The 17,550-nt window shown below is 59.0% G+C and overlaps 1 protein-coding gene across 1 annotated transcript; it reads right to left on the bottom strand.

Annotated features, from left to right (window-relative positions):
- Window positions 1–82: 82 nt before the first annotated feature.
- Window positions 83–13,299, bottom strand: PRDM12 (PR/SET domain 12). Its single transcript, XM_058524787.1, has 5 exons — window positions 13,077–13,299; window positions 11,043–11,233; window positions 9,404–9,559; window positions 1,803–1,914; window positions 83–489 (listed from the first exon to the last, which is right to left on the bottom strand). The coding sequence occupies exons 1-5, from the start codon at window positions 13,297–13,299 to the stop codon at window positions 83–85; spliced, it is 1,089 nt and encodes a 362-aa protein (XP_058380770.1).
- Between the last annotated feature and the right edge of the window lie 4,251 nt (window positions 13,300–17,550).

Below are 17,550 nucleotides of genomic sequence, written 5' to 3'. Positions count from 1 at the left end.
CTGGCCAGGAGGTCAAGGCAGAGGAGAGAGCAGCCCGACCCCGCGGCCCTGCGGGCGAGGAGGCGGGGGCGCGGGCGCGCGCTCACAGCACCATGGCCGGCAGGTGGTGCGCCGCGGCGGCGGCGGCGGCGAGCGCGGGCGCGTGCGCGTGCGGCGCGGGCAGCGCGGGCGAGTGCGCCTGCAGCGCGGCGCTGGGCGGCCGGTGGCGCGCGCTCTTCTGGTGGGCGCGCAGGCCGGCCAGCTGCGAGTAGGCGCTCTGGCACACCTGGCACTTGTAGGGGCGCTCGCCCGTGTGCAGGCGCACGTGGTTGCGCAGCGTGGACGACTGGCTGAAGCGGCGGTTGCAGAAGCGACACACGAAGGGCTTGTCCAGCGTGTGGATGCGCATGTGCGAGCGCAGGTTGCTGCGCGAGTTGAAGCCGCGGTGGCAGATGACGCAGCGCATGCGGCCCGCGGTGCCTGCCGCCGAGTCCGCGGGGTGGAAGTCCTCTGGCCGCGCGGGCGGGGCCCGGGGGGGAGAGAGCAGCCTAGTTAGATCCCGCGGCTCAGCACCCGCGCGCCCCGCCCAGGGCCCAGCCCGCCACTGATCGACAGGTGGTTCCTGGGCAAACTGATTGGAGGCGCTGGCAGAGGGATGAGAGGGGCAGCAAGGACCCTGGTTTGAGGTCAAATAGGAGTTGGACTCCATGCTGTGACACCTCGGGGACTTGGTGACTTAGCTTCATCAAATCTCAACTTTCTCGTCTGTAAAATGGGAACATCCTACGACCTCAGGGGGCTATGCACGACTGCACAAAAAGCTGAGGACTGTTGAAGGTTACTCTGTGCTGAGCACTTTACCTGTCTCAGCCCGTGTGGGAAATGCCTGCCTCAGAGTAGCCTTCGATAAGTGGTAGTAACTATTATAACCCCTCCGCTCTCAAAAATCCTCCTTTCATTTATTCATCCCATGACTATTTACTGAGTGCCCACATGTACCAGGGAACTGCGCCTCACTTTCCTTATCTGGGAAGTGGAGGCATTAACAGCAGCACCCCCATAAGCCTGCTGTAAGGATCAGAGAAATTACTTTGTAAACATTAGCTGCAGAGCAAGGGTTCAGTAAACGGTAGTCCATGAGCCTCAGGTTCATCCTCTAAAAATATGGAAAATCAAATTTCACAAGGGTTTTATGAGGACCCAAGTGGGATGATACCTGTGAAAGGTTTAGCCCAATACTTGGCACGAAACAAGTCTTGAGCAAATGGTCCCCATCCTGATGATCACCATCCCACCCCAACACATGCAGGGACAGTTGGCCCCACCTTCATTCCACAGGTTTATACTGAGCACCTAGTCTGTGCCGGCCAGGCACCAGGGGCAGGGCAGGGAAATGTACAGATTAGCTTAGAGATCATTTTGCCCAACATCTTTCCTTTACAGATGGGGAAACTAAGGCACAGATCCATTCCCAAGATTGCACAGCAGAGCTGGAACTCAATCCAGGCTCCCACTGCCCGGCCCCTTGCTCCTGCCACACCCCGCTGCCTCTTTGGTGTCCCTGCCACCACCACCTGCCCCTGTCTATTCTAGCCAGAAAACAGGAGAACCGCCTTCCACTCACACCCAGGCCATGGTGGTGGCTCCAGGGGCATCGACCACCTTGAACCAGTAGTCCCATGTGCTCGATGCTGCTGGAGGTTGAAGCGGGGTCCCCAGAGGCCAGCAACCTCCCTGCCCCTACCCACCCCCCCCACACACTCTCACACCCTCTCTGGATTCCTTGGGTCCTTTGTCATCCTGGCCTCATGGAGACTACCTACCATGCTTGTTCTTTTTCTGCTCCTCCTCTAGCCCGGGCACCCCGGGGATCCCCAGGAAGGTGTTGTGCGAGTTCCCATACCACACCAGCAGCTCCTGGTCAGGAGGGATCATCTGCCGGGAAGGAGGCAAAAGGAGGTTAGGGAGACAGCGGCTCCTGGGGTGAATCAGGGCTCTCTGCACATCCCCTCACAGCCAGGAGGCAGCTGTCCTGGCACCTGCCACAGAGATGTGGATCCAGTCTCAGCCCTGAGAAAGCCACGCGTGGGTCCATTCCCACCAAGCCGTCCCCAGCAAGCTGCATGAACACGGAAGACCCTGGGATGCTCTGCCTCTCTGCTCCCCTCTGCCTGCCCAGGCCTTCTTGCCGCCCCCGTCCTAGCTCTGCTGCAGGAGCTCCCAAGCTCACAGCAACAGAACGGAAGCCTGGCAGCAAGCAGAAGTAAGAGAAGACAGGAAGCTGGAGACTTTCCCTCTCTCCCCGAGCGGAAGCAGAGTCAGCCAGCCCTCAGGCTCACAGGGCTCAGCCACATGTCCCCTAGGAGTGCGGGCTCCGGGGCTATGGCACTTAGTTACAGCCTGCCTGATGATGTTCTGGAAACACCTCTCATCCAAGGCACCCACAAGACAGCACCACATCACACATACATCCCCATCACAGGGCTCTGTGCGACTCCATGCACGTGGCAGATGCTGAGAAGAAGTATGCGATTGATGAACTGGGGCACATAGCCTTAAACAAAGTCCATTTCACTGTGTCCTGGGTCTACGGCAGAGAACCCCACAAACGGTGCCAGGGCTCTGCTGCACCCAGGGGAGGACCCGCCCCAGGGAAATGGCAAAAGCGGTTGGAAGGGGGGGTTTGCGGTGATGATCCGGGGAGGCTGTGGAAGGCTGCTCCTGAGGCGGCACTGACCGTAAACCCCACACTCTGGGGCAACCCGAGGAGCTCATTGGGCTTTGGTGAAAGCCAGTTAGCCTTCCCAAGTGAGGAACCCTCAGGCTCCCGCCAGCTAGAGCAAATGACAGAGGGGACAGCCCATCACCCTTTCTAGGCCTGGAACCCAGAAGAGCTGGTTTTCGCACCTACTTCTGGGGGTCACTTCCTGATCTACCCAGAGACAGCTGGACATCCCCAGGCAACAGCTGGATTGTTTTCCTGGTGGATTCTCTTTCAGTTGAAGTGCAAAAGATCACATAGGATTCCATCTAGGGGTGTCTGAAATCATGCCAGAATTGGACCCTCTTCCTTGGCTTCCCTGGTCACAGGGAAGGCCCCACACCTTCCATTTGGTTCTGGCCTGCAGACCTCTGCCATACTCAGAACCCTCCTGTCCACCACACTTTCCTTCCTCTGGTCAGAGCTAGGAAGACCCTCAGACCATCACAGCAAGCCCTGCTCAACCCTGAAAGGAAAGGGAAGCAGAGAGCAGAGGGATAGAGAAGGAAAGCGCGAGGGGGCCCGGCGACTGCCATCCTCCTAAGACTCAGCCTGGGGTCACCTTCCCAACAGACCCCACGGCCCATGGGGATCATGTCAAGCCTCAGGATTAGTGAGTGACGAGAAGCCAGGCAGAGATGCCACGCCAGCTCACACTGATGGGGCTTCAACGTGGAAAAGCCTAGTGCAGTCCCTGGACCCAAGGAAAATTAGGCGGTGTCTCAAGGAAAGCAGCCTGATTAGAATCTGGCACCACAGCAAGACTCCTTGAGGCCTTTCTGGTCATTTACAGTCACGGCCGCTGTCCAGGAGGCCAGCGGGGCGGAGCTGGAGGCCCTGCTGGAAAAGGGGCGGGGAGGAGAGAAGTTTTGCGAACCCCTTAGAAAAGAGGATGATGGCACTAAAACATCTAAGATAAATTCATTGTGAAGGAAGCTGCCCCTCCGGAGACGGTGCGACGGGCCATCAGTCAGCAGGCGAGCTTAGGCAAGCACTTTGCCTGTCTAAGCTTGTCTCCTCAAGTGAGGGGCCTGGGGAGCACGATCCCTGAGGTCCCCCCAACTCTAAGACTCTGATTGTAAGTCACCTCCAACATTGTCTTGACCCCTGGCTTCACTTCTCTGGTGAAACCAGACATTTATACATCACGGTTCTTCCAAAGGAACCAGCCCCCCTCAGACTGTCTGAACAAGCCCCTTCCCTCAGGAGACACGACTGCAGAGGGGTCCAGCTCAGGCTCCGGGGTGACACATGTCGGGGTCCACCCAGGCTCCCCGCCTGCTGAGTGTGCGACCTTGGACAAGTTGCCCTCTGTCACTGGGCCTCAGTTTCCTCAACCGTAAAACAGAGAGAGCGTCATTGCTCCGGCCTAGCTGGGAGCTTGTCTGGGTTCACCGCGGCCACGCACGTAAAGCTCTCTGCAGCTCCATACACAGGAGCGCTTGTTGGTATTTTCTCTGAGCTGGTCGACCTCTCAGAGGCTGGCAGCCATCTCTGGTGCATCGAGCCTCCACAGTCGTCCCCACAGAGCCTGCAGTATGGCATGGGGTTGCTGGCATGGTTAAAGCCCGGGTGACCTACGAGAGCACAAGCTGGGCCACATGCCCCAAGGACACCAGCCCCACGCCGGTGCCACTGCTTCCGGCTCCATCTGCCCCGGGAGAGCACAGATGTGGGCTGGGAGGTTCAGCAAGCCCCCCCCCCGCTGATGTGGCCCTGAGCTACATCCTCACCCCCAGACTCATGGTCTGGGAATCAAATATCTACATCAACACCAGCTTTTTAGTTTTAATTGACAATAGCAATTATTATTAAATGTAAAATAAATACAACAACAACAATAATGGTGATGATAATGAGACGAGAATGTCAGGGGTTGCACAAATTCTGAATATTGTTATTCCAAGTGGTTTGGAATATTATTTTTTAAATAAGAGCTTCAATATTGACTGTTTCAGTATAAGAATGATTCATTTGTTTACTAACATATTTTTCAAATGTACTAAAATTAATTCTACTAGTTAATTAAAAAAAATTAAAACGGCGATGCAGACACATGGACAAAAATAGACAAAAACACATAAAAAGATACTTAATGAAAAATAACTCTCTCTCCCACTCTGGACACCCAGCCATTGTGGCTGGTTTTCCAAGTGTCCTTCCTCAGAGGGGTTTGTCATTTTGAGACTATTAACCAATGCTGATTTAATTGTGGGGAGCAGCATGACAGGGCAGAGTGACTTGCATTTTCTACATGATGCATCTGATTTTAAAAAAGATAATGAGCACATGTTACTTTCATACAACAAAAAAATATTTTGTAAAGAAAATTTATTAAGAAGAACCTACTGGAATTGAAAATGACACATCCCAACAGCAACTAGAAGGAAGTGCAGCTATGACATACAACTATCTACTGGGGCTTTGGGGGAAAAATAAATAAATAAATAAAATTAAAAAAAAAAAAAGAAAGAAAATGACACATCCCCAGATGGCAAGAAGCCACCAGCTCTGGAGGCAGCACCAGGGAAGGCAGCCTCACCTGCATGGAGGCTGGAAGTGAGGTCTCTCCGAGCCCTTCAGAGCACTGGGAAGCCAGCAGCATCCCCTGGCCAGGACCTCTGGTCTCTGCCTGTTCCCCGGGCACCCCTCATACAACAATCTCAGAGATCAAGACCAGGAGACCCCTGGAACCTGCAGCCTCTTCCCTGAGAACTATTGTCCAGAGGTTCCCAGGGTCCCGCCAGCTGACCGCCTAAGAGCAAAGCACGGCCACAGTCCCCTGCAGGCCCCCAGTCCCCTCACTAGCACTGTTTCTTTACGGCCAACGCTGGCTTGGCCCAGGCGAGGCTCTGCACTGAGGCTTGGAGAACAAGAATCAGCTGTTCATTCACTTTTCTGGGGAGCAGAGACTGGCTCAGGATACGCAATAATCAAAGCAATTCCCAGAGAAAGGAGACCCGTACCATAAAATCCACATCACCAAGACTCTGGGGGAATATCAGCGCAGGAGTCTTTCATTGACAGATTACATAATCGCTTAGCTGGTGCTTCTTAACCTTCCCTATCAGCCCAGAAATTTTGTCCTGCCCCATTTCTGAATTTTTCTTATAAATTGAAAACGTTTTTGGTTTGTTTGCCTAATATAAATTCATGTCACACTATTGAACACGTTCCCAAGAGGCTCTGATGCCCTCCCCTTTCCCCGGCAGTGCAGAAGCTCTAGTCTAGAAGGATCTTAGTGTCATCTGGACGAATATCAATTTCCTTTGTACCACAGATGTCCCAACATACCAATTAATAGAGTTCCAGCAAATAGATATTGGCCAGGGAGGCCCCACGGTGTGGTGGCCAAAGGTTCCGCTCTGGGGTCAGACAGGCCTGGATTCAAATCACAGCTCAACAACCTCCCGAGATCTCCTGAACCTTAGTTTCATCTTCATTAAAATGGGGATAGTGATAGAGAGCACCTCACAGGGCTGAGAGGATTTGATTTTTAAAAGTTGCTAAGACCTTTAGCACGGTGTCGGCACACAGTGAGTGCATTATTAATGATGCCTATTATTAATCATCAGAGCACCTTCACTGCACCCACCGACGAGCAAGATCAAAAGGAAAATGGTGCTTGTCCTCAGAGAGCCAAGAAAACGGGAGATGGGGCTACGGGGCTCTAGAAAAAAAAAAAAATAGCTCAATGGCCTGAAAGAAAAGCGACGGGAAGAAAAAGAAGCCCACACTTCAGGGCACAGTAATTTGCCAAAAAATAGGGAGAGGAAAGCCTGAGAATTTTCTTCCCAGTTCTCAAATCCAAAGCTTTCATAACTTATTCCTAAATCCTTTTCTTGTGCTCAGTTTTGCAGTCAAAGGTCTTGCTTCCTGGGGCAGCTGGTTTTGTTTTCTTGGAAGACCTGGCTCCATGTGTTCTGACCCAGCCCCAACACCTGCAGAAAGACTAATTCATTCAACACTTAGCGCCCACTTGCTATGGGCTAGGCACTTTCTAGAAGTGTCATTTTAGGCACCTGAGGTTCTAGAAAATTCCCTAGGGGTACCACGCCAGCTGCAAAACTTGCCTGGGTATTCTCCCCTACTGGCTGGCCTTGAAACCCCATCGCCCTCGTCTCTGTTTGAGGGGCTGTTATTTTGTATTTGTGGAAAGTTTAGACCAGCAATAGTATATTCTGCTTGTTGAATAAAGATGTTCCTCACAATTTTTTGGCAAGGAATGGGTTACTGTTATGAAATACAAATAGCAGTTCTGAGTGACAGAAAGATTAAGAAAACAGATCACGGCAAAGGCCCCTCTCCTTGGCTAACTTGCATACAGGCACAGAACAAACAGCCAATGTATTCCAGAGGCATCCGGGGAGTGACCCAGGGGAGCAGAAATTTCTTCTGGTGGAAGCTAGGAGGGCCACGTAGGCTCTGGCCTCCGCCCTGCTACGCGGTGGCCACACACGCTCGGACACAGTTTGTCTGATGAGTGGTTTGAGAAAATTGCCACCATAAAAAAATGTGCCCAACTTCACTTATTAAAAATAAAATGGGCAATATGTTGTGTTTTCTTGTCCCTCACTCAAACAGTCCCTTCTTCATAGGCTGGATAACTCCGTAAAGGCATTAACAGCCAAATCGATGATATCTAGCTGTCAATATCATATATGATATGATATTTTTCTCCTGATCTTCTTTTATCAACTTCAGTTCCTGATCAAATGTAGATGACCTTTTTTTTCAATCTTACAAACCCAGATGCCACCTTGCCCTCTGACTCTGAATTTCTGTATCGTCTATTAATGTTTCCTGACTCTGTTCAGCCTTCAGCCAGTGGGACCCACACAGCAAGATGAGACTCAGGACCCGTGTCTGCCCCGGCCTGGAATCCTTCTCTCAAAATCACGTAAGCATTCCTGCTCTGTCTCCTGTGTGCGTGCATGTGTCTGAGCAGGAGACGGTTGTGTGAGTGTGCGCCCCCTTCTCATCTGTATCAGCCGGGAAGCCGTGTCCGAATGTGAAGATGTGTGTGAGGCTGACGGGGTGCGGGGGGATGCGGATCTGGGAGTGTGCTCTCTGCTAGAAGTGGGGTTCAGCCACACAAGAGGCCGATTCTAGGATGTCTGGTGCGAGCCCTTGCTCCCGCAGGGTGGCAGCCCAGCCAGATGGTCAGAGGAACTGCCTCTGTCCTGGGCCGGGGCCGCCTTCAGTGCCACCCTCTCACTGCCCCATGCTGTCCCACCTCACTTGAACCCCAGTCCAGGAGCTGCTCACCTTTTCTTTACCCTCCACTTCCTGGTCGTCTCTGGGTCTACCCCTCAGCTGGGACCCACTCCCTGGCCACACCAGCGCCCAGGCAAAGGCCACTCTGCTGTCATCCCTGGGAGATTCCATGGAACCTGGTTACTGAGGGACAACAGGACCTGTTCCAGAAGCTGCTGGGCCCCAGTGCCCCTCAGGGCTTTAGAAAAACCTGGGACTGAGTCCCAGGGAGAAAATAGACTAAAGGGAAGTCAGTCTCTGGCCCCAGGGGGGCCTCCTTCAGAACACCCTCAAAACTCAACCAAGCCCAACCCCACCCCACGGGGCCCTGTGCCTCTCCCCACCGGGGAGCAGAAGCATGAGGTCCAGACAAGTGTGGCGGGAACAGCTCCACCACCCCGCACAGCACTCGCCACTAACCTGCTGCAGGGAGACAGGGCAGCTGGCCCCTTCTGGGCCAGACACAGCAAGTTTCCTGCCAAAGGACACTGTCCAGGGAGGGTCCTGACAGTGTGGCCCGCCTCGGCTACCACCACTTGGCTTGCTCAGCCCCATCAGCCCCTCCCCAAACACCATGAGCTCATCTGCCTCTGCACAAGCATTTCCCTACCAGGAACATCTCCTTCTCCCATCCTCCTGAACCTCCTCATGCCTGGGCCTGGCTTAGCTCCCCCCAACCCCTGACCGCGGGAAGTGATATTTATCGTTCTGCTGTCTCTCCCTTTCTCTCTCTTCCGAGAAGCTTCGCCCAGCGCAGGCATTAGTGTTAATATTCCCCCCGACACCCCGCAAGAGCTCCTGAGTCTGCCTGCCGCCAAGTGAGGCCCAGTTTCCTCGTCCGTAAATTGTAGATAATCACAGAATCCTCCCTCGAGGATTAACTACGTGAGGATTAAGTACGATAATGCAGATACAGCGTCTAGGAGAAGCCAGGCACTGCGAGCGATCAGTACGTGATAGCTGAGATTAGAGTTGTGATCCACATGTGCTCAGCGTCCCACGCATGTGGAGGGACAACACACAGCTAAAACGGTGCAGACTCACCCTCTCTCCCACCCAGAAGCTGCCCCGGGGCTGCCTTCCCGTGTCTTGCTCTCTGTACCTCTACGGCTTCTGAACCCCAGAACACCCTGCGTAGATATCCAGGGACCTCACTGTTGTGCTTGTGACATTCCCAATGGCATAAAGTCGAAAGTTCTGTCCTTTCTGTTGTACAGCAGAAAGCTTGCCACAGAGGTCAAGCTCCTGAAGACCACGATGCGTGGGCCTCAGCCCTACAGCCTGGGCAGGGCCAGCAGGGCCAGCGTCAATGCCCCTCCTTCCACCACAGTCCCCAGACACTGCTGCCCTGCACTCCCCACCCCGGGCTCCCCCTGCTAGCCCCTACATGACAATAGACACACTCACCTCGATGGCCTTGTAGAAGATGCTGGTGCCAATCTGGACGACCTCCAGGTTCTGCTCCTGCTCATTACGTGCACACTTGATGTAGGTCATCCAGCTCCGGTGGTCCTCCTGGCTGGCATCGATGAAGTAGCGCACTGTGCCATCCTCATTGAACACCTGGGCGTGGGTGAATCAGAGACCAAGTGAGGCAGGGCTATGTCACGCGTGCCACCTGTGGCCAGGGCCAGGCCCCATCCCAGGCACATCCACACACAATCTCTTTCCATCCTCACAACAGCCTGGGAAGTGGACATGGCTATTATCATCTCAGTTTTCCAGTTGAGGAAAGGGAGGCTCAGGGCAGTACAGTGACTTGCCTGAGGCCAGCCAGCTAGAAGTGGCCAACAGGGAGTCAGTCCCAGGGCCCCACAGGCTCCTGCTACCATGTCCTCCCATCCCCCGAAGAAAAGGGTTTCCAGTGATCACTGACTGGACAAAGTGGCATCCAGTTAGCTCTCCAGGGATACAGACGTGCTCCCCGGAGCACTGGAGAGCACTGGCCGGAACCTCAGAGGGGACACAGGAGCCTGGAGAGGGAAGGCTGGCTCACTGTGGCACCGGGGCCTGGCCTAAGCCCCTTAATGGGAGCCACCAAAGGTACTCAGAGATCAAACTGGACCCCAACCTCCTAACCCAGGAACCAGTGGGGAAGGTAACCTCTGGCCCGGGCCTCCAGGGGAGGGAGGAGGTGAGGTTAGGAGCAGCCTCTGGGCCATCCTCCTGTTCCCTTCCTCCCACTCCTGTGACCAGGGGCAGGATTTGTCACACTGGGCTCCTCCAGGGTCTGCCAGGGGGCAGCTGTGGTGGAGAGCTGTGGTGGTGGGCGGGTGGGAGTGAGGAGTAGGGAGAGGGTGTACTAGCCTGGCCTCTGCAAGGTGAGAGCCTCGAGAGGAGGAAGTGCTCTGGGAATGGCTTTGTCCTAAGGGTGGCCCTCCCTGGCATCTGGCATCTGGCACTGTTTTGGGGGAGGAGGGTCTGAAGGCCGGAGATGGAAGCTTCTCTGAGCTTCAGTTTCCTTCTGTAAAATGGGGTTAATAACTTCTGGGGCTGCTGAGATAATCTGCTGGAATGCAGGCCTGGGACTCAGAAAGTTGACTCAGTGCCAATTCATGGATGATCATTTCCAGTATCGTTATTCTGCCTCGGTTGAGAAGCCAATTCCCAAGAAGCTCAGGCCCCCTTCATTCTATGTTCCAGCCACCCTCACTGCCAGGCCAGGGTGGCTTGGAGGGGCTTTCCTTGCTGCTTCTGGGGTAGGGGAAAGAACGCAGGTGGCTGGGAGATGCTCCCAGGGATGACTTTGAAACTCTCCCTGGACCAGTGATATGGCCCTCTGGGTCTCAGTGCCACTCTGTGAAGTGGAGCCAACAGCAGTCCTGCTCCCTAGGGTTGGCCGAGGAAAGAGGATCAGATTTTTCCCCAGAACCGCCTTTGTGCTGCGCTTTGGGGAGGAACTTCCAGGCATCAGGCAGCATAGGGTCCCGCCTGAGGGAGCGTCAGGGCCCAGCATCCGCAGTTCCCAGCAGAGGCGCAAGCAAGCGGCGCCTGGCCGCCAGGGTCCCACCCGCAGCCCGCGCCCCTCTCCCCTGCCAGCGCGTACCTCCCACATGAGGTTGTTGTTCTTGCAGATGTCCACATGCTCCGGGGCGATGACGCGGCCCGTGAAAGGGCCCATCTCGGTGCCCGCCTTGATCCAAGTCTTGGAGAAGATGCCGAGGCCCTCGCCGGGGACGGAACTCTGCGCGATGATCACCTCCGCCGGCAGCACCAGGCTAGACAGCTTCTGCACCTCTGCGGGCCGGGCAGGGGGACTGGGTCAGAGCCCGAGGCAGGGGAGACCCGGTTCTTCTCCCCCAGGGACCGGAACCCCGTCCTGCCCGGCCCACCAACCCCAAGCCCGCCCCGCAGTAACTTCGGAAAAGCACTCGGTGTGTGTGCGCGGCGGAGTCGGGGGACCGGGCGGGGCGGGGCGGGGCCGGGGGCGCTCAGGGACCTGAGTCTCTTCTGTTTGCAACCCGGGGACCTTCTGTGCCCTCGAAAACAAGAGGTGCTTTCGGGCTCATTTCTAGGAGGGTTTTTTAGTCTCTCCACGAATTCTCAAAGCATTCACAACCTCCCCTGCTCTCCACCCGGGAAAAGTTTAAGAACTACTGAGCTGACCGCAGTGCCTGGTTTTACAACTGGGTAAACTGAGGCCAGCTCCCACGAGGAGGTGACAGCCAAGCCGAGTCCCGATCTGGGTCCTTCAGCTGGTCATTCGGCGTTCACTTCGCGTCCAGGCACCAAGCACAGGGCACTGTCAGAGGGCCCCAGACGTTGTCATGGACTCTGACTCCTTTTCAGGGTGCGGGGATGCCCCGCGCCCTGGGCGAGCTGGCCGCACTGGGAACAGACCTCGGGCTGCGAGGCAGCGGAGGCTCAAAAGAAACGCGGGCGGCGGCGGGCAGTATTCTACGCTCTTTGTGTGACCCTGAGTGCGCCTGGGTCCCTCGCTGCCGCCAGGATCCGATGTGCCAAAAGGGGCGGCGCCCGGACTCAGGAGCCCTGAAGTCGCATCTCTGGGCGGAGAAGAGCCCGCAACCCCCGGGGGTCCCCCTGCCGGGCCTGGCAGCCGGGGTGGGAGCGGCGAGGCGCCCAGGGGCGGCCTCCGTGTCTTACAAGGTTCCCCTCTAAGCTACCTGGGAAAATACCCGGCGAGCGGGCAGGCTGAAAGGGGAGGGTTAAACGGTGTCCATTGCGGCTCGGACGGCAATTTGTCACGCTGTTAAAGTGATAGCATTCATTCGGCTCTATTCGAAAGAAATTGCTAATTCTAAATTCATTAGCCCTGGAAGAATGCTGTAGCAGTAAATTGTAGCTCAATGCGGAGGGGACTTGTTTAAAAGGGGCCGAGGAATTCCCCTTACAAAAAGGGGGGATTAGATGGTTGACATAGCGTGAATGGAAGTGGAATTAGTCTGCACGGTAAATTAAGAGAGGAACAGAAATCCTAACGGGGACGAGAGGGCGACGCCAGAGATGCCAGAGCCGGGGAAAGATATTGTTTGCGGGTTGATGAATGAGGAATGAGAACTTGAGACATCTTAAAGAAAAGAAACTTTTCTCGCTCCCTCTTTCTCTCCCTGGCTCTCTCCGCCGCTTTCTCTCCGGCCTGCCCGCCCTCCGCCCCCTCCCCAGCCCCCGCTGCCTTTTAAAGTTCTTGGTTTAAGTGGGAACTTTCGCGGGTCAAGCCCAAGTTAACTAAATGAATTTAAAACCCCTTCTTTTTGAGTCAACTGCTATTACACGCCTAGTAAGGCTTTAAATGCCTGGAACCCGCTGGCTCAAAGGGGTGAGGGGCGGGCAGGGAACGCGAGGGGCAGCGGGGCCCGGCAGCCTGGACACCGCCATCCCTTCTCCCAGCCGCGCCTGGTGCAGAGCTCCCCCACCCCCACCGCGCGCCCCACCCCGACTTGGTTGCTTGCGCCCTGGTTCGGCCTCCGGGAAACTGAGGCACGTGGAGAGTCGGGAACGCCCAGGTTGGCACGAGCAGTTGCGACGCCCGGTGGCCCCGCCGCGTCCCGCGCGTCGCCGGGCAGGGAATCAGGGGGCGCCGGGAGGAGGGGACCCGACCGGCCTCGACGGCGCGACTCACCGCCCGAGAAGGACTGCGCCAGGACCTCGGCGGTGAAGGCTGTCTTGGGGCTGGCGTGGTGGCTCTTGTCCTCGAAGAGCTGCTCGCCCAACACGTTGCGCCAGCGGCCGTACAGGAAGCTGTGCAGGATGTCGGAGGTGATGACCTCGGCCAGCGCCAGCCCCGGCGCCTTTAGCCCTGTCTTGAGCACTAGGGCCTCAGCCGGGAGCACGGAGCCCATCATGGGCGGCCCAGGGCTCGCCGGCGCCGGAAACGGACGGCCGGGCCGACGCGGGGATGTGGCGGGCGAGAGGGGCGCAGAGGAGCGAGAGAAGACGGCTGTGAGGGAGGAGGAGAAGGAAAAGGAGCAGGGGGAGGACGAGGACGCAGGAGGGAGCGGGAGGCGAGGGGGTGGCTGGGAGGAAAGTGGACGAGGGTGAGCGAGGCAGAGAGGAAGAGAGACGGAGAAATCTGCAGAGACGCAGAGGCGGCACGGAGGCTGGAGAGACGGGGCCGAGGCGGAGGCGGTGCGGGGGGTGCGGGGTGGGTGGGAGGCGGGTGGCTGCAGAGAAACGGTGGCGAGGGGCTCTCGGACGCGCGCTCGCCTCTCGCACACCCGGCCCGGACGGTCTTCCCTTTGGCAAAAATCGCACCGCCTTTATAGGAGCCGCAGTGACCCTCCTAATTGGTTATTAATGATCCCCTGACGTCGGAGGACAGACTAGCTGTACCCGGCCGGGCTCGAGGAGCCTTCGCCGCGAGAGCTCAGGGGCGGGGGCGCGAGGGCCGCTCGGAACTGTCCCCCCGGGCTCCTCCTGCCCCTCCCTGGCCCTTCCTCCTCCCTCCTCTTCCTCCTCCTCTCCCCGTGGGAAGCGACGGGCAGGGAGGGGGGCTCAGCCCGCGGGGAGAAGAGGAGGGGACGATGGAGGGCAGGGGAGCTCGCTCGGGCTTCAGGGACCAGACTTGGCTGGAGGGGACGCCTGGCCTCTGGCCCCGCGGGCCCCGCGCTCACCCACCATCCCAGGCCGGATCTGCGTTCACCATCCCGACCCAGCCAGGCCGGCATTCACTTCCCCTCCGCTCCCTGGCCCTCTCGGCCCCGGCCCGGTCCTGCGCTGCCCTCCCCGGCCCCGCTCCGGGCTCTCCGGGGCTCCGGGCCCCAGACTGCGGGCGTCGCCCGAGATCCTGCAGGCCCCGCCTGGGCCGCGCTGATACCCTGCGCAGACGGCGCTGCCGAGGCCGGCGCTTCGCTTCACACGGGCCGTTCCAACTTCCCCGCTCGCTGCCCGCAGCCGGGTGGGAAGCTCATCCCCGGGGGGAGAGGGCTGCCGGGGCGGGGCTGCGGTCGCCGTCGGGGCTGAGCCCGGCCTGAGACGGCTTCATGGGCAACCAGTTTCTCGACCCTAGAGGGGCTAGGTCGGGGTCGGGAAGGGCGGACCGAAATCCGTACTAGCCGCAGGTCGCTCGGAAAGGGCTTTCCTGCCGGATACAAGGGGGATCGAAAGAGTCCCCGGACCGTCCTGTGTGGGAGCAACCGTGCCCCACAGCCAACGCCCTCCGAATCCCCAGGCAGCCCCGGGCCAGGCCGCGGTGTGCGCTCTGCTTGAGGCTCCTCCGCTCGGCTGCGACTTAGGGAAGCCCCCTGCGTGCTCGCACTCCTTCCTTCTCGCCTCCTCTCTTTCTTTCTCTTCTGGCTTTCTTCTCTCTCTTCCTCCCTACTCTGCTCCCCCACCCCCATCCCACCAGTGGACTTTCCGCCGAGAGGATCCAAGGCACTCGGAGCACCAGCCCCGTTTCTCTCGTCTCTCCAGAGACAGGGAGCTGCTGATCCTGGAGCCAGTGCGGGAAGGCCACAGCTTCCTGCAGGCCCTGCTGCCTCCTGGGGTTAGCCTCAAGCCCCCAACTCCAGCCCCAGACACGGGAGGTGGGGGGATGAGGACACCTGCCCCCCCCCCCCCCCGCAATTTCAGATTCGGTTAAGGGAGCCCGGTTTTCTGGACCCTCAGGGCGTGGGTCGGGCTCGCGGGTTAGCTGGAGGCAGGGGACTCCCCAGGCCTTCTCTGCGGCGCTGGGACTTGGGCGGAGGGGCGGGGGCCCCGGCCACCCCACAAGGAGTCACTCTCCTCATGCGCCTTGGCAAAGAGCTCCCTTCACCGCGGGGTCCGGCCTTTGCTGAGCCAGCCTCACACCTGGCAGCCACGGACTCCGGCCCCTGAGCGCCCGGTTCCGGCCAGTGGTCTCCGACATAGCGGGGTCTGCATCGGGGCTAGAGTAAGGAAGGAGGCAACCGCCAGCCTTCAGACCCGCAGGTCCGCCTCGAGGCTGATGCCTGGCGGAGGCTGCACCGGGCGGAAGGCGCGACCGTCGGGCCGGCGCCAGCAGAGGGCAGCCCTGCGGAAGAGCGAGCGCGGCCGCGGGTTAGGCTCCCGGAACCTCCATTCCCTTCCCGAGGCCGCCGGGGAGTCTCACCGGCTCCGGCCTGAGCCGGGGGTTCGCGTCCGAGGGGGCGGACAGAGTCCTGGCACGGGAGCCTCCCCGGCGCCTGGGCCTTGGTTTCTAAGGAGACCTGGTGGAGGGGAAAATGCTCCCGGGGCGGCGGAGACTACGTCGGGGAGCGCCGCCAGGAGCCGCGAGCTCAGTTCCCGAGCCCCGCAGCTAACCTCAGCGCCTCCGGCGCACTTGGGACCGTCCTTCTCCTCTCTGAGCCTCAATGTCCTTGTCTGTGCAACGATTTGGGTCGGTTTTGTGAATTGAGTTTTTCTTCCCGCCTTGTCTCTTTGGGTCAGTTCACTTTCCTCTGAAAGCCCCCATGATTTTGCCAACCCCAGGCCACCCTTCACTGAGAAAAGCCCTCAGGTCTGTGGGTCCCTCCGACCTGGGGCACTGCATTTGGGTCCTGGACCCCCGGCTCAGAGTCAGAAGGTGAAAGGACCGAGGGCTCAGACCTCGGCCAGGGAGCCCTATTCCTTTCCCCAGGACCCGCAAACCCAGGGAGCGCAGCTGGGGACGGAGCAGAAGCGGAGCCCAGAACAGCCTCACAGCTCGCGCGCCCGCTGTCCCCGTGCGTCTCCACTGCACGCTCAAATTTTGTGCTTCTGGTCTATCCGTAAACCCCTGGGAAAGGGGCACCTGTAGAGAGCGTCCCAATCTCAGGGCCCATTGGAATTGCGGAGCAAGGCCCCCGTGCGTGCATCTCTCCTCGCTGAGACTGCGAGGGAAAACATTGCAGGTTCCGGGGTTTCTCCGCGGATGAACCGTGTCGTTTCCCGCGGGGCCCAGGCGCAGAGTGTGCCCGCGCCGAAGCCCCCTCCCCTAGGCCCGGCGGGGCCAGAGCTCGCAGGCGCCGCCCCCCCTCGCGCCCGCAGGCCGCGGTTCCGAGATCTCTTTAATATTCATGGGCGTTAATAGAGAGGCCCCCAGTATATCGGTCCATTGTGGGCGGCTCGTACGGCTTGAATAGGCCCCGGCCCCCTTTCTTCGGCGCAGCTTCCCGAGGGGCCGGGCCAGGAGTGAATGGCCCCGCTTCCCGCTCCGCGCCTCCTCCCCTTTCGGGGAGAACATCTTTATCCCCGCCGCCGCCGCCGCCGCCGCCGCCGCCCGGGCCCCCATTCACGCGGCCCGGGCTCCGGGCGGAACGAATCAATCGGCCGCGGCTCTTCGGAGGTCATCCTCGTGGCCCAGGCTCCCCCTTCTCCCCGAGCCCACGGGAGTGGAGAGAGGGAGTCAGCGGCAAGCCGACGGACCCACGGACTGAGGGACACTTGGGGAGTGAGGGCTGGGGGGCACCGGGAGGGGTGGCCGGGTCGGGGCAGGTGAAGAGGGACTCGGGGTCCGCGGCCGCCCGGGGCCGGCTGATTGCTACTTGTTGCCCCGAGCAGAGCGGAGCGCGGAGAGAATGGGAGCCACGGCCCAAGCCCGGAGACTTGTCCTGCCTCCCCTAGAGACACCGGCGCGCACCCCTTCGGGCCTGGCAGCCACAACCTCGAGAGCCGGGGCACGGGGTGGGGGGCGGCCCAGGGGTCCCCGGGCCCCGCGGCCCGGCCTGCAGGGCACTTTCGTTCTCGCCGGTGCGCCCGAGTCCGAATAGTGGGGCGTTCGGAGAGGAGGCCAGGTTCCCGGCTCCCGCGCCCTCGCTTGGCTGCCCTGGCCCCGGTGGAGGGGGGCTCGAGTCGGTCAGGCGGGGACAAGGCGCACGGGACCCCGCCCCTCCAGCCCTGCTGGCCCTCGGAGGCGCAGAAAGGAGCCCATTGTCCGTTGAGAAATACATTTTGGGGGGCCGAGTGAAAGACCGTCTTTCTTTTGAACTCTGGAAGAAAGTCTTCTGCCCTCGCCCCTCGGAGGGAGAGATTTGTCCCCCCTCCCGGGGGCTCCGCGCGCCTCCTCCTCCCGAAACATCTGCCGGGGGAAAATCCACCCTGGAGGGCAGATCGCGCTCGCTCTAAGCCCCGCGAACTCATTAAAAAGATATTAGCGGCGGGGGCAGGTCCTGCGCAGG

The sequence above is a fragment of the Diceros bicornis genome, chromosome 28 (assembly GCF_020826845.1).
Source record: "Diceros bicornis minor isolate mBicDic1 chromosome 28, mDicBic1.mat.cur, whole genome shotgun sequence".
Classification (NCBI taxonomy): Eukaryota; Metazoa; Chordata; class Mammalia; order Perissodactyla; family Rhinocerotidae; genus Diceros; species Diceros bicornis.
The sequence above is the reverse complement of the archived record's forward strand: the minus strand, read 5'-3'. Positions and strand labels throughout refer to the sequence as shown.

What these genes read in the sequence shown, in the direction of transcription:
- PRDM12 (XM_058524787.1), bottom strand. Translation starts at nt 13,299, where the DNA reads ATGATGGGCTCCGTGCTCCCGGCTGAGGCCCTAGTGCTCAAGACAGGG. An exon ending in ACAACAACCTCATGTGGGAG is followed by an intron (nt 9,560 to 11,042) that starts GTACGCGCTGGC and finishes ACCCACGCCCAG; the next exon opens with GTGTTCAATGAGGATGGCAC. An exon ending in TCTTCTACAAGGCCATCGAG is followed by an intron (nt 1,915 to 9,403) that starts GTGAGTGTGTCT and finishes CCTTCCCGGCAG; the next exon opens with ATGATCCCTCCTGACCAGGA.